Here is a 16,102-nt window from a genome sequence, read left to right on the forward strand (position 1 = left end):
CACACACACACACACACGCACACACACACACACACACACACACACACACACACACAAAGGTTTACTTAAGTCACTTTTGGGGTATTTACATTTCCTGGAGACTTACCCTAACCCCAACCTTAACCACTGACGCAAAAATCAGTGTTTTGCCAATTGGGAACGTGGTTTTTGTCCCCAGTTGCACAGGCCGTCCCTAATCAACTGGCCTTATGTCTGGTGTGTGTCCCTGAAAGTGACTTAAGACACACACACACACACACACACACACACACTACCACTACTGTATTTCCTTTTGCTAATAATACATATGCACTCATAAAATTTTGAATGCAAGACTTTGACTTGTGATATTTATATAATATATGTTATCATATTAGTAATTTTAGGTAAAACCAGATAAAAAATCTCTGGCAAGTGAAAAAGTGTGTTGTAAGAAATCCAGATTTATTGATCAGCATTCACATACACTGAAAACAAGCAAATTATTATGCAATATAAAGACAATGTAAAAAGCAAAGCAAATGTGCTATCCATGATCAATATCTTTGATCTGCAGAATTAGCTTTTTGATTGGCAGAATCTCACAGAAAATACACCACAGGTAACATTCAGAACGTTTAAAAGAGTATGAAAAGAATCAAACATTAACAAGAGAAAAATGTGATGCCTGTTTACTCAAGCATCATATTATATATCTTTGTTATGGAAACGTTTAAAATCACATTTTAATTTTTTGCAAAGTTTATTTTCCTAAATCTTTTAAAGCAAATAACACAGCATCTATATGAGGAAATATGAAGTTGCTAGATTTATGAATTATTGGTTTACTTAAAAAGAGGTGTAAAAACACAACACACATATCTATTGCTCCTATGATCTACCTTAAAGAGCAACATAACACCAACTGAGAATCTTATTTTTGCTGGCCTCCAATTGCTTCATCTCTGCTGCAGTAATGTAGAAATGTACTTCAGGGTGTGGCAGTATCACTACTGGGTGTGGTCACGGGTGCAACAGACTTGAAACATTCATTGTTTTTCAGCATGGTTTTACATTACTCTTCAAATTTAGTGAAATCACATGACATAAGGAATTCCTTGGATTATTTTTATATCACGAGAGAACGAGTGGTTCAAGCTCGTAACACACTCTCCCAGCCAGGTCTTCGGGGACCCTCTCAACGGTGTTATCAGAGTCAAGATCAGCAATCTTGTCCTCCGAAGTGTGACTTTGTCCACGCTCATTCACTTGGGTGTTACGGTTCCTGAGGGAGATAAGGAAGGTCACAATTACAATCACTGGGATGTCTTTCAAGTGGTTTGATCTCAAATAAATATGTCAGCGAATAACATCAGCAACGTTCTCCTTTTCTTCCTACCTTCCATCGAGTGCTCCATTGCCTCTGTCTTCCATACCTTGTCTGATTGCTCCTCCAAACCTGTTACTAAACGTAACCATGGTTCCTGAAAGGTGAACATAGCATATACCTGTAAGAGTCATTCATTTAAAGTCCCTAAAAATTTCTAATCTTAAGTATTTCTTTATACCACTATATATTTCTGACTAAATAAGCAGCAAGCAAAGTGAAAAAATCATCTTTATGTAGTACTTATTAGGAGTTTAACACTCGAAACTCATCTAATCTGCTTCATCTTGACTGTGTGGGTGTGGTTTGATCAGATTTGATTGACAGTGACCAAAAAGCCTGACAAGTGTCATCGGATTCTGATTCAAATGTTGCTAAACTCTGATTGGTGCACTGAAGTACGTGGCATCACTATCCTACAACTAAACCCCACACATTCCATTGTTTTTCTTAGGGGGGCAGTCTTGTCCAGTTATAATTATCTGTGGGTTCATCACTACAAGTACAGCCTGTCTCATAGTATTTTTTTCTGTTGTCAATGTAAAAATATTGCAGCTTTACGCAATCTAGATACGTTATGTCTCATTAAAACAAAGGGGGCATTGCAGTAGTTTTTTATAATGTAAAATGAGTGCATGTCTGCCACTCACCAGAATTCCGCCCTCTTCTTCTCCAGACCAGGTAACCCATAACCAGCAGGACTAGCAACAGCACTAGCCCACCCACAACTCCTGAGACGACTGAAGAGGATGAGGCTGCTGTATGTATTAAAACATCATGGAGTAGGGTTAGTAAAAGAGAAAAGTAGCTATAACCAATGCAGAAATACAAAATAAAATCAAAAGGACTCTTTGGGTCTTACCACCAACAACATTGACTTGGAGTGACTTCGAGGGAACAGAACTGAAGGACATCGTGGAAATGTTAACACCATAGACACAGCTATACTCTCCTTGTTGGTTATACTCTATTTCAGGGAATTCAAAGTATGCCAAATAGAAGATTGAGTGGCCAAACGCTGACTTTGCTTCAGTGACATTCTCATTAGACTTTGTCAGATAGAAGTAACCATCAGGATATGTGGAATGAATAGAGCATGTGATGGAGAAGCTGCTGCCCTCGGGGACTGATATTTTGTCAGGGCGGTAAATCACCATCGCATGAGGAGATGTCATGGAGATGCTTGGCTTCTCCAATTTCACTGAGGAATAAAGAGAGAATTTTACAAACTATAGTAGACAGCAAATCTTGCATAATGAAAATTTCAACAATTGACTCCCCCTGAACAGCAAAAGTCCAATCTTAGCTTAGCAACTATATCTAGTCAGGACTGTCAAGCTTTGCAATTCTCCACATTTTGAAACGGGGCTCTAGTAAAAGCAATACTCCGCATGTAAAGAGTTTGGAGGGTTGTGTCTTTTTTTTAGCCTTTCCAAAACCAAAAGCACAAGAGCAAAGTGTAAGGAATGGACTAAACAATGCGTTAATCTGCTGTAAGCAATTAGCATTTATGCAGTTAGCTTGTCTGGCTTAGTATCTCATTTAGTGTTACATGTTTTCTACATCGGTCATCAGCTGTTGAGGATGCTATTTTCCTCAGACTTGCAGCTTTAACTTCAGTCTTTTAGCAGAAATCATGTATGTAGCCGACATGTGCATATTGAAAACCTTTTACAAGATAATTATATGACAGAAGTCAGCTGGACGCATTAAAACCTCAGCCCGAGACAGCATTTCCAACCAACAAATGAAGCTGGCTCTAGCTAACGTTAGCTTAATTCGTTAGCGTTAGTTACGGTGACAGTATTGTCATTTTAGCCGACAGAATCAATGGTCTTCAGCTAGAAATGAGATTCTGCTTTTGTCTACCTCTGTCTAAAATCAAGAGCCACTAATTCAAAAACTAATAAGAATTTTGTGGGGTAAATCTGTGACTGTTACCATTGCAAACTGCACTCGTGCTGTATGAGAATGGAAAGCTTGACAGGTGTAGCAACAGTAACTAAGGGGGGCATGGCTTAGAGAATAGTCAATTATGTTCAACCAGACAAACAAAGCACAAAAATATTAACCTGTGACAGTGAGCTCAGCTATATTTCCTTGAGGAAAATAGATGATTTGATTCGGCAATTTCTTTTGATATTCACAGAAGTATGACCCCTTTTGGATAAAGTCCACTTTAGGGAAGACAAAGGTTGCAGCTTCATTTTCAGAGTATTTTTCCATTTTAAATGATCCTTGGTTCTTTTTTAAGATAAATGTACCACCCAAGTGCTCTGTTACCACAGTGCAGGTGATTTCGACTCTTTCACCCCAGTTTACCTCTGGACCAGGACTCACAGTGATTTGGGGCTTCTGTAAAGCACCTGAAACAAATAACAGATTGTAGTAAGTTGTTGTTAAATGAATATAACTTCATTCATAGATTTAAAATGAGACAGGTCTCTTACCTAAACAGATAACACCAGCATCTTCACCATGCCCACAGTTATTTTCTCCCAAACCGGCATGCGTGCAATGTGTGAGGGCAGACTCTTGGCCTGTACAGTCCACATTATCCAGCCATATTGGACCAGTACCTCTACCAAAGTGGGCACTTGTAGGAGCGGCAACCGCATGACCACAGCCAAGCTGTCTACATACCACATCAGCATTACTTATTCCCCACTCATCATCACATACAGTTCCCCACTGGCCTTTATAGAGAAGCTCCACTCTACCGGAGCATTGATTTGAGCCACTGACCAACCGAAGCTGTGCTGCAAATTAAAACAAATAAATGGATAATAATAAATTAAAGTGTATTTGCATTAAAATCTCTTGCTTAATGGTGAACATGTTAATTAATACACATAAATCACTCTAAAACACATAACATTTTCATTTTAAAACACAATCCATTTTACACATTTCACATATATAAGATACTGTTTGTTCTCGCTATTACATCATAACCCAATTTCAACAGCAAAAAGGGAACATTTGGTGACTTTAATTGGTAATATTGTGTGTAAAAAGTATATTATTTGTCAAATTTCATGTGGAAAATTTTAATGCATCATTTAGAAAAGCCTTACCTGCACAGACAGCACCAGCGTCATGTTCATGGCCACATGTCGCTGCTCTGAAACCTTTGACTGAGCATTGCTGAACAGATGACACGTTGGAAAAACATGAATCACTAGCCATCACTACTGCCCCACTGCCTTGGCCAAAATGGGCACCACCGGGATTGTTAACAGCTCGTCCACACTCCAGCAGCTCACACACCACCTCAGCTTTACTCAGGGTCCAATCAGTGTCACACACAGTTTGCCACGTCTCGCCATGACGGACCTCTACTCTACCAGAGCACTCATCATTACCATTAGCCAACCGGACCTCCAAACTTCCTGTGAAGTCAAATAAACTAAAATGATTACACAGCTTCAGACATTTCAGATTCATTTTAATGCTGTCACAGATATAGTAGATAAAAAAATTGTTTAAAAAAGTTATAGCGCCGTCTCTCTCTCTCTCTCTCTCTCTCTCTTTCTATGCTGTCCATGGTTCTAACATGCTCATCATCACAGGTGTATCACCTCAGCTGACGAGCTTACTTCTGAAGTTAAAATGAATTGAATTAATCTCTTTTTTCTTAATCAAAGGGGAACTCATCTCTAACCATGTCTACAAGTTCATGTAGTGATAGCAATGTACTCCTAAACATGAAGTCTTGTATTCACCAATATATTTGTTGTTATGTATAAAACAAGAAACATATACAATTTTTTCTTTCGTCTTTCATAAGATGGATTGAATTTAGATATTTATGAAGTGAATGGAGAGACTGAATATATCACAGTGAGAGCAAGTTTGGTAAAACAGAGCGAAAAAAGCGAAAAAAGAAAAATAGACATAAGGGAATATGAAGAAATAGGAGCAACAACTGAACAAACATTCATTTTCATTTTCATTTTTTGTGTATACTTTCTCTTACCTGTGCAGACAACACCAGCAACTGAAGTGATGTTGCAGGTTTTGTCTCTAAATGGTCCTTGTGAGCACTGAGTCAGTGAGGACTCCAATCCGTTGCATTCAATCCGTTCAATCCAGGTCTGCCCTGTGCCATGGCCATACTCAGCCATGGTGGTGATTGTATGTGCCCTCCCGCAGTTCAGCTGTCTGCACACCACTGTTGCATCATTCATGTCCCAGGATTCCCCACACACATTCCCCCACTGGCCTTTGTCAAAAAACTCCACTCTTCCAACACATTTATTGTGCCCATCGGCCAACTTTGCATTACCTGGAAAGTTCAGACATACATGAATACGAATGCAATCCAGTTTAAATTAAAATTAATTTTTCTAAGAAACCATCCCAGGTGTTTATTTTGACTTGATATGTATTTGGTAAAAATTGTAACTACCTATACGAAAAAAATTGAAGTTGTATTTTTCTGCTGTCATATCACCCCCTACGGCAGTGTTCTCCAGGGAGCAGGAATCTTTGGTACAAACTGACAATATCTGTACTGTAAATTGATTGGAGCAATTTCTGTGTGGGCAGGCACTAAAAATTGTAATATCGAATGCCAATGGATACACAGGCAGTTAACGGGGGGCCAACGTTGTTAGCCTTGCTTAGTCCCATTTGTGACTCTGTGCCTCAGTACATTAGCCACTCTGTGTACAATGCTGAGGTTACTCATTGCTTTGGGTTTTGACCAACTGGTCATTTGCCGACCAGTGACCACTTATACTAGCTAAACCTCCCTTCTCTCAATATAAAACACAGCACTGAGTGTGCTGATTGGGGCTTTTTGAAAAAAGGAGGAAAAAACGTCTTGTATGAGTGTTCGCAGGCTATCGGACTATGACATGCTCCAGTCAGTTGTGCGCCATGGATGTTGACTGCACACCTCCTAACGCCAGTTCTCAGATGTCTTTTGAAAAAAAGGGTTGCAGAATCAACTTAAACAAATAGTGAGGAGAATTTAACTTTAAGTCTTACCTGAACATACAACAGATGCCTCTTCGATAGTATCATGGCTGGTCCTGACATATTCTCTCAGTGTGCACTGTGTGAGAGAGCTCTCTCTACCACCGCAACTGATTTTATACCCTCTCATTTCTCCACTTTGACCAAATGACCCTGAGACCTTAACAGGATCTCCACAGTTCATCTCTCTGCACACCACTGTAGCTTCATTCATTCCCCAGTTAACATTATATGCTGTAGCCCACTGGCCACCATGGTAGAACTCCACCCTGCCTGAGCACTGGTCAGTCCCATTTATCAGTCTAATAGTAGCTAGAAAGCAAAAGAAAATTAGTTGGTGTTTGCACATGATTGAAAAATATGAAGAAATAACTGGTTAATTCAATTCAATTCATTTAATTCAAACCATATGTGATTTTGTTATTGGTATACTGTAGTGAAAATAGCTGATATCATATTTTAATTCTTCAGAATAATTTGCAAAATATTCATCTGAAGTCTTGAAGGCAACAGATAAATGTTAGCATAGATGACACTGTGAAATCAAGTAAATATGTTACATGCTAACAAAGAGCAGTGGTAACAGACAAATAAATAAGATAGTAAATTGACTTGCTTACCTGAACATATCACGCTGGCATCTTCGCCATGGCCACAGTTATTTTCTCCAAAGGAAGGGCGTCGGCAGTGCAAAAGGGAAGTCTCATTACCAGAACAGTCAACATCATCCAGCCAAATGGGTCCTTGGCCTTGACCAAAGAAGGCACTAGATTTGGATGTCTGTGCTGTTCCACAGTCGATAGCTCTGCACACCACCTGAGCATCTCTGATGTCCCACTCATCATCACACACCGTTCCCCACTGGCCATCATGCAGAATCTCCACTCTGCCAGAGCATCGGCCAGTGCCATTGGCAAGCCTCAATGGTGGATTACCTAAGGACAGGTTCTCTGATGTTAAAGCGCTCAAAATAAAGTCAAACAATACAATATTATGGTGTATTTAGAGTGCCAAATGTACTCATCTTAGAAGTTTGTAAGTCAGTTAGGGACTTTATTGTTCATAATGTGAAAAAAAACATTATTATTGAGCTATTTACAACATAACATAAAAAGACAGCTGCATAAAAAAAACATTATAAAAGATTCAACTGATCACAGCTAGATACTGTTAACCAAGTAACATTGCTTTAGTGATAGTGATGACCTTAACCTCTGGCCTTTTGTACCTCCTAACCCAATTAATTTTATTTTAACTGTACCGCAGAGTTGAATATCGGACAATCCAAATAAATGAATACCAATTCTATTAATATTTTAATTTTCATACATTTTTCGTCACACTAGTGACAGGGAGGATAAGTCTGGAGATATTATCAATAAATTCAAGGGAAGGACCAAAACCAACAATACATTCATTCATTAAATAAAGTATTATCTGTGAAACCAAAGCCTGATATAGTTTATCACTCTGTGCCATAGACATCCACTGTTGCTTTTAAAAACAGCACATCTGAACCACACTGTTGCACTGGGTGACAAGTTCATTCATTACCATGAATATGGCCACTGTATTATTTTGAGTCAATCCCACACACACTGGCCTGCTGTGATGAGTAGGCTTACTCAAAAACACACTAAATTGGCAGTTGAAAATATTACCCAACACATACACTGTTTGAGTAATGCTTGATAGACACTACAGTGGCCAGCTATTTTGAAGCCCCAGTAAATGTTTTCTTTTGGCCACTTGGGTGCAGTGGAAACCAGCTGTGGCGTGCAGTTTCCTATAGTATTTACACATCCAGCAGACACGGAGCAATGTTAGCACTCATTTGGAGTACAATTGGTGCAGTAAACAGTAAAGTTGCATGCTGGAAAACCAAAACAATGAGCTATAATCTGCTATAAAGCTCTGCTGAGCTGAGGGGAATTAAGAGTTGGATGGTAATTCTCTTGTTATTATAAAAATATTGATTACAACCATTTTCAGAAATTACTTAGCCTTTTTTAAAGATGAATGTATATATTCCTGACCCATTTTTAAAGATTTACATCTACAGGAGGACAGAATGGTCTCTGGGGAACAGACAGGGCAGGGAAGGTAAGGTAAGGAAAGTATTGGTTTTAGTTATTTCATGGGATTTGTTGACAAAAACAAATATATAGAATTTCACCCGCCTTAATCTTTAAGCATGGTAATGTCTAACAGTGGGTTGGATGACCCATCTAACACTTTAGGTGGGCCCCTCAGAGGATTTGTTTTTGATGACCCCTTTAATTTATTGTCAGAGGCCAAAGTTTTCACATGTAAACAAGAAATAAAGACCTAAGGCATAAAACGCAATCTTGTTTTTAATGACCACATGCTATTGTTGTTGCTTCTGTGTCTTACCTGCACATGAAATAGAAACCCCTCTACATCTCCCTTGGTTTACATGAAGTGCGCACTGGGCGATAGAGCTCACATTGCCAGAGCATGTACTTGTGAACCCTCTCAGTCCACTGCTGTCACCAAAATCGGGACTATCTCTGGGTTTTTTAGGATCTCCACAACTGAGTTCCCTACACACCATTGCAGTGTCTTTCAGGCTCCAGCTACTATCACAAACTTTTCCCCATTGGCCATCATGGAAGACCTGCAAACTACCTGAGCAGCGGTCAGTCCCATTGATCAATCGGATTGTCTCTGGAAAGGAAGCAATAAAAAAGAAGTCTTGTATTTAAAATGTTCAAGAAAAATGTTAATGTCTCATTAATTACATATTTTACCATGCGCCATAGGATGGTAGTTTGGTAAGGAGAACAGATTGTGCACCAAAGAACAACCACAAAAAGGGGAACAGCAAAGGGATGATTGTGACATGCAATGGTTTGTCACATGGTTAGAAACAAGGTTTATAAATAATAGTTCTGGTACAAAGTAATGTTCAAGAGAGTCAGTAATTAATGGAAAGGGTTTAATTTGCTGGGAAAAAATCCAAAAACTAAATCAAAAAAATCTTAGTATTAGCTAGTGAAGCTTGTGCAAGATCAGCAAGATCATCACACATTTTATCTCAAATATCATGTAATATACAGTAGATTAACCAAACATGTATGAGGAAGTTTGGATGAATACTTTCCAGAAATAGCTATGCATCACCACTTCACACAAATGTAAATGTGGGATTGTTTCTTCGATTTCCAATTCACTATTCATTAGAGATGAAAAAGATCTACATGATGTTTCCAGCTCCTGGGTTCTTTCAATACAAAGTCATAATTTTCCAAGTTTCTTGTTAACTGTTCAAGCACTCTAAATTGGGGTGTCATCTGGATTTTGACCAACCTAAATTGATTTCAGTGGGGCTTTGACAAAAAACGCTGATTTTGGCATAGCGACAAAGTAATATAGCATGTGTTACCTGAGCATACAAGACCGGCATCTTCATGGTGGTCACAGTCATGTTCTCCAAACCCTCTGTGTGGGCATTCAGCAAGGGACTTCTCATGACCAGTACACTCAACATCGTCCATCCAAACCTGATCATGGCCTCTGCCAAAGTGGGCCTTGTACTTGACTGACAGAGGCACCCCACAGTTCATCTCTCGGCATGCAACGGCTGCTTCCTGCATCCCCCATCTGTCATCACAAACTGTTCCCCACTGTCCATCATGGTAGACTTCCACTCGGCCAGAGCATCGATTTGTCCCATTCATCAGCCGAATCGGTTTACTGTCTGTCAGGTTGAAAAGATGAATCAAATGCATGTTTATTCACAAGCCGTTCAAAGATAATACCAATCTAACTGGGTTAATTTCTTCATTATTGCTGATAGAGTAGTTTGATCACATGGATGACTTACTTGCACAAATTACAGTAGCATCAGTACAGCTTTCCTTGAATTCTTGAAGTGTGCACTTTGAAAGAGAGCTCTCATTTCCAAAACAGTTGGTTTTGACTCCAACCATCTCACGACCCTCTCCAAAATATGGCACTTCAGCCTTAATGACAGGGGTACCACAGTTAATCTCTCGGCAGATCACTTCGGCTTCCTCCTCACCCCAGTCACTGCTACACACTCTTTTCCAGTGGCCATCATGGTAGACTTCCAGCCTGCCGTTACACCGATTGCTTCCATTGACCAGCTTCACATGTTCTGCAAATGATGTAGATAGAAATTTCAATAGGTAAGACTTACTACAAAGCTGTTGCACTCCAGAAAATCTTATGGATTGGAAATTCTGACTGTCTGCACTGTCCAGGAAAAAATGATTTTCCCATGTGTGGGTTTGATCTGATTCGACAGAGACTTGGGAACACAAGCAAACCACTCAACAACTGTTGTCATATTTTGAGATAAGCTTTGCTAAATTCTGATTGATGTATAGAAATATGTGACATCTCCTTTTCCCAAATGCACTTCAAATCTTTGAGAAGAGTTCAAACAAAACAATATTGCAACAATCTCTCAATTAAAATAAACAAAACTCACTTGGTCAAAACATTTTGCGTTAATGTAGAACCCCATCATTGATAGTAAGAAGCTGATTGAGAAAAACAAGTTTTCAGGGCCTTGAAATCTTTCTAAGATACAATAGCAAGTACGTAAATAAATATCAGCATAAATAAATATCACATTTGACTGTTATGGAGCCATTTAATGCATTTACATTCTGTTATTATCTCTTCATATAGTAGTTTTCATTGTCAGTGGCAGAGTGCACCATTACCAAGATGGATTCAAATTGCACGACAGATTTACAGGAAACGATGTAATCCTATAATCCACCATTACTGTTTCTAATTTTATTTCATTTACAGTACATCAGCCTCACAGTTCACTATTCACTCTCCCATGATACTCTCCTATAATGTATTTTTCACCATGGTAAGAGCTGACAGAAATCATTCATTAAAACCGTCTACAAGACAACGGCCATTTTCAGCATTTTTTGACAGTCAGTTTTGAAAATTGCAGTGTAACAAGAAGAAGCAGCCACAGTGAGCTGTTAGATGAAGAGCTGCAGGCGACAGGTTGTACACAAAAGTAACCAATGCCTTAACTGTTCCCTGCTGTTGTTTGGAGAACTACATGTGCCGTGTGCAGAATTGGTGGTCAGATTATGCAATTGTACATTTTATTTATAGAGTGCTTTTCAAGATTCTCATGCTTTACACAACTACACAATGAGGCAACGGAAAACCACACTAAAAGAACAAGGAAATTAATCGCATATTAAAAGCAGTTCAGAAAAGGAGAGTTTTGAATAACTTCATGAACACAGACAGATTGGTGCAGTCAAAATAATTATAAATGTATTCTTAATTTGTTTGGCTGCACTGTAAACAGATACACCAGTTAATCTTCTGTTGTATTTCTGACAAAGTAGCTGCTACTGGAGTGTTTACTGTAGGATTAAACTGCCCTTACCACCAACAAACCAACTGACATTTAAAGGACTTTAACTGAACATAGAACAAAGCATGTATCATTTCTACCCAAGGTTCAGAAATAATGTTTTAATATTTTGTTTTTTTTCAACAGTTCTGTTATTAAAAATCATTAGCACTCATGTAGCTCCCTGCTTTGTTTGGAACCAAGATGTGGAACAAATGTGACATGAGGCGGAAGCATGTGACTGTAAACACAAACACACAGAAATGTATGTTAAATAAATAGTAAATAAAATAAATAGTAAAATAAAGTACAGCTGGTGACTGCAAAGTTTTGGTTTATCACCCATCCCTGCCTCATGCCCTTTGTACTTTACATTTGCAGCAGACATTCACGTGCCTCTGCTGCAACAGCACTGCCAATACAAGTAGCGATCGGTTAGGTTTTTGTTCATAAGATGTAATAATATGATAATTTGCAAAGATAAATGCTTTGTCAGCTGCTTCTCTTCACAGCTGTATTTCCCAATTTCTCTAGGCAGTTCCACATTTCTGGCCTTGATATAAATTGAAGATGAAACTTGTAATACAGGGTTTTGTGATGCTTGGTTGTATGAGCTATACCTGTGTTTTCAGGTTAATGCATAAAAATGAGTGTCAAATTGAGTAGTATCCCATCATGAGTAGTCCAAATTTAAATAACAGTGAAATGGCTCAAGTACTGCAAACATAACTAAGATAAGTCTCACCTGAACAGACAACACCAGCATCTTCGCTGTGACCACAGTTATTGTCTCCGAGTGGTCTGTGCTGACAGTCGAAGATGGAAGACTCACGCCCAGTACACTCCACATCATCTAACCAGATATTTTCCTTTCCCTCTCCAAAGAAGGCGCTTTTTTTGGCCTCAAGAACTGTCCCACACTTTAACTCTCGACATACCACGTCAGCGTTGGCAATGCTCCAGTGATCGTCACACACCGTTCCCCAAGTGTCTCTGTGGTAGACCTCCACTCTACCAGAGCATCGGGAGGGCCCCACCAGCTTAACTTTTTCACATTCTAGAAATGACAAATAAAAATGCAAGAGGTGAGGTGCAGGAGGTGATGGCAGTTCTTTTTTTTTTTTTTTGATTAGACCAGGACTTTTGAAATCTGGTAACTATTTATTATGCACAGGTTTTCAGCCATGGAAGGTTAATAGAACTTACTGACCTGTAAGCAGCGGTAGACTCAGTAGACCTAAAGGAGAAATGCATAGTCAAGCAAGTTTGAAAACCCAGCGTTTTGTCATGATTATTTTAAGTGCAACAGTGCTGTAATTGGTCAAATTTATTATATATCAGGATAATCTCCTTGAGATGTACCAATTCATTTTTAAGTGTCCCAAAAAACATAACACATACTCAAATCTCTACTTTGATCATAGATCCTTCTATGATCAATATGATCATAGAAGGAATACTCTCAGAAATATAAAATATTACATATCATTATTATTGTTATAATATATTATACATGAGACTATATATAAATTTTTTTTTTAATGATGAACTTTAAGAACTTCTCTTAGTCTTTCTTATGGTTCTGATTGCTGCACTCAAGAGCCAAATAGATGATGAAATAGAAACTCACCGATTGACAAATAAAAAAACAAATGTAGCATTTTGGCAGAAATGAAGATCATTAGTGTCTTCTATGTTGGTCAAATCCTGTCATGGAATCAGTAAATCTGAAAAAAGAAGTATTGTTACTCTTCAAACAAAAATGTTTTCACCTTTCAGTTGTGTTGCTTCATCTCTCTTTAGCCAAGCAAGAGAAGCTTTTTCACCAAAAATCCATGAAGGTGATCAAACAGCCCTCTTACCTGTTAAATCCAATACATCTGGGCAGCTGTTAAAGGAACTGAAACACACAATTCAAAGTAAAGTTATGCATAGCTGAAACATTCAAAGGATAGAAGCCCAATGTACAGATCCAGTAATTGTTATGAATAAAAGAGACCGCCTGGACTTGGACTGCAAACTAGGCACATGTTGACATTTTGATCAATGATTAAAGACAGAGGATGAGAGGGGATTTCATTTCGTTTTACACAATGTCTACATTACCATTTGAAAAACCTCATCATATTCAACAGGAAAATAAACCTGCATTTAACAATACACTGACAAGCAGCTGTATATGATAGTAGCAGTGATTTATTGACAAGTTAAAACATCAGCTGCAGACCAATGAGAGGCAAAGGTAGATCAAAAGGAGAGTTGTTATGAGCAAATGTCAAGCACTCGACCATTGACTCCCAACACTTAAACCCCACCTGTCCCCTCCTTCCTCTGCTTATCATTCAGTCATTTTATGTTAAATTGGTACATAATCAGAGCTTGTTTCACCTCTTTTTTTTTTTTTTTTTTTAATTCACTGACATACTATCAAGTAGCATAAATAAACAGGTCACTTTGGTGGGAAAAAACCTAATAACAGACTTTTTCTTAATAAATGAAACTATTTTACATCCAATCTTATAAATATAAGTTTTACTTTGGAGTACACTGAAAAGTATTTGTCCATTGCATTCTCATTTCTATTATAATCCTGACACTTTTCAAACATCATTTTCATATTCTAATGCTAAAATTGTCAAATATTGCATTGCTTATGAATTGAATATAGTCAGTCCTTGTTTATATTTTTGACATTTTCTACTCCTGATGTGATTCTTTGGCTTCAATTTTCTTACCTAATAAAATGGACTGATGCTGAATATTCCTCCTCAGAATAATAACTGTGGTCCTTCTCACAAATTCTTGACCTCACACAACCAGCTCTTCTCCCATAGCTTATTGTCTAGGGACTCACTGGAACAGGGAATGGTAAACACTTCCTCCTCTGAAACTGTAAGCCGCAGGATTTGTACCGATTCAGTTCCTTTTATGCAAAATAACCTACTGTCTTCTTGTAAAACCAATTCTGGGAGAAACAAGAATTTGTTTATATCACTACTGGACATTTGGAGTTAATGCTACAAGTGTCCCCACCTGTCCTCAAAGTGTTCCAAAGGAAAATAGTGAAATAGCTGGAAGCAGAATCACCAGTATCAAATATATATTAAGTAGCATAATTTGCCCTAATTTCACCTGTTAACTACTTTCTTTGTTAGTGAACTACCATGTGTTATACTGTGGCATGAATTATTGGTGGGTGTGTACTGTACTTTTTAAATTTTGCACATATTTATTGTTTTATATAATAAATATGTGTATATGAATTTTACATTACATACTGTTATTGTTATTTTATTATATTATTTTTATTCCAGCTAGGATCATTTAGGCCAACTCTAAATTCAGATAGTAAAATAAATTCCATTGGTGGCAAATGGGTTAAATCTGATTTCATCTGTTGGTCACAGTTATCACCAGAATTTTCTTTTTTTGTTATTTTATTTTTATTTTTTCTAATAAATGCTTTCCCACTGAAAAGTTTTTTGTTCAATTATTTCTGACACGTTGCACATTCACATTTGCTAATTTGTCTTCTAAAATGTGTTTTTAACCTTTGTTCATTTTTCTGAAGTGCTGTTCTTTTGCTTTTGATACGTTGCCCCCTGAAATGTTGTGTGCCACACCCTAGGGTCACTGTAGTGCCATCCTAAGAGCATACAGTTTGATGATGTGACAGTTGAATGTGATATTGCCTAATTACCGCGTCCAGTCAGCGTTTTGGCCATCTGTTTGCATGCAATGAATTTCCTTAGTTTGCATCCGGTTAAAGCTGCACATCCTGTGCACTTATAAAACCACCACATATTAAACTTCCCTTTTTTATTTCTTTGTCATGTTATTTCACGAACATTCTTACACAAATCATTTTTCGCACACACTGAGTAACTGTTGCACTAAATTTAACTAGTGAACAGATTATACATAACTGGTTCATCCTTGGTTTTCTCTTGTATTCTACACAATTTAGACCTATCATTTTTTAATATTCATCAAGGTTGGAAGGAGATTTGAGTTATTGCAAGCCAAATAGGTAGACAATATTGTTCATACTTCATTATTAATAATTCAGGGGTTGGCTAGATCTGCTTTAATTCTTTTTTTTAAGAACTTCATACTCTGTCCTGTCTATATTATATGCAAGTTCCAGATAATTACTGTATAGAATAAAAAGTTGCCATTAGCATGTACGCACATCCAATTACAGGCAGTAAAGGCAAATCTCATTTAAATATAAGATGAAGGTCTTTCCACATAAACTGGTGTGTCAATATGAACTAGCAGCTATGTTGCTCGTACTCTGTAGACTGCAGTCAGTATCATAATGTTAACACTTGAAGTTATATTAAAAGCCCTTCTTGGAACTTCATTGT

At 37.9% G+C, this 16,102-nt stretch overlaps 1 protein-coding gene across 2 annotated transcripts; it reads right to left on the minus strand.

The window, feature by feature from the left end:
* Positions 1 to 423: 423 nt before the first annotated feature.
* On the minus strand, positions 424 to 14,593 carry LOC121882896 (scavenger receptor cysteine-rich type 1 protein M130-like). Of its 2 annotated transcripts, XR_006092181.1 has the most exons (19): positions 14,468 to 14,593; positions 13,595 to 13,632; positions 13,363 to 13,459; positions 12,943 to 12,969; positions 12,478 to 12,789; positions 10,197 to 10,490; positions 9,756 to 10,070; positions 8,744 to 9,037; positions 6,970 to 7,284; positions 6,362 to 6,661; positions 5,346 to 5,654; positions 4,444 to 4,758; positions 3,817 to 4,125; positions 3,439 to 3,732; positions 2,521 to 2,567; positions 2,229 to 2,269; positions 2,017 to 2,124; positions 1,379 to 1,463; positions 1,173 to 1,264 (listed from the first exon to the last, which is right to left on the minus strand). XR_006092181.1 is itself a non-coding variant. In XM_042391399.1 (18 exons), the coding sequence occupies exons 3-18, from the start codon at positions 13,412 to 13,414 to the stop codon at positions 1,114 to 1,116; spliced, it is 3,819 nt and encodes a 1,272-aa protein (XP_042247333.1). In that variant the 5' UTR covers positions 13,415 to 13,459; positions 13,595 to 13,632; positions 14,468 to 14,593; the 3' UTR covers positions 424 to 1,113. The 2 variants fall into 2 exon arrangements, 1 of the variants encoding a protein (XP_042247333.1); XM_042391399.1 differs by having other exon boundaries at positions 424 to 1,264; positions 2,229 to 2,567.
* Positions 14,594 to 16,102: the final 1,509 nt, after the last annotated feature.

Source organism: Thunnus maccoyii, chromosome 17 (genome assembly GCF_910596095.1).
Source record: "Thunnus maccoyii chromosome 17, fThuMac1.1, whole genome shotgun sequence".
Classification (NCBI taxonomy): domain Eukaryota; kingdom Metazoa; phylum Chordata; class Actinopteri; order Scombriformes; family Scombridae; genus Thunnus; species Thunnus maccoyii.

Coding starts and splice junctions, on each gene's coding strand:
- LOC121882896 (XM_042391399.1), bottom strand. CDS start 13,414: ATGATCTTCATTTCTGCCAAAATGCTACATTTGTTTTTTTATTTGTCA. Junction 6,662..6,969: donor TGCCAGCGTGATATGTTCAG/GTAAGCAAGTCA, acceptor TTTGCTTTCTAG/CTACTATTAGACTGATAAAT. Junction 4,126..4,443: donor CGCTGGTGCTGTCTGTGCAG/GTAAGGCTTTTC, acceptor TTTAATTTGCAG/CACAGCTTCGGTTGGTCAGT.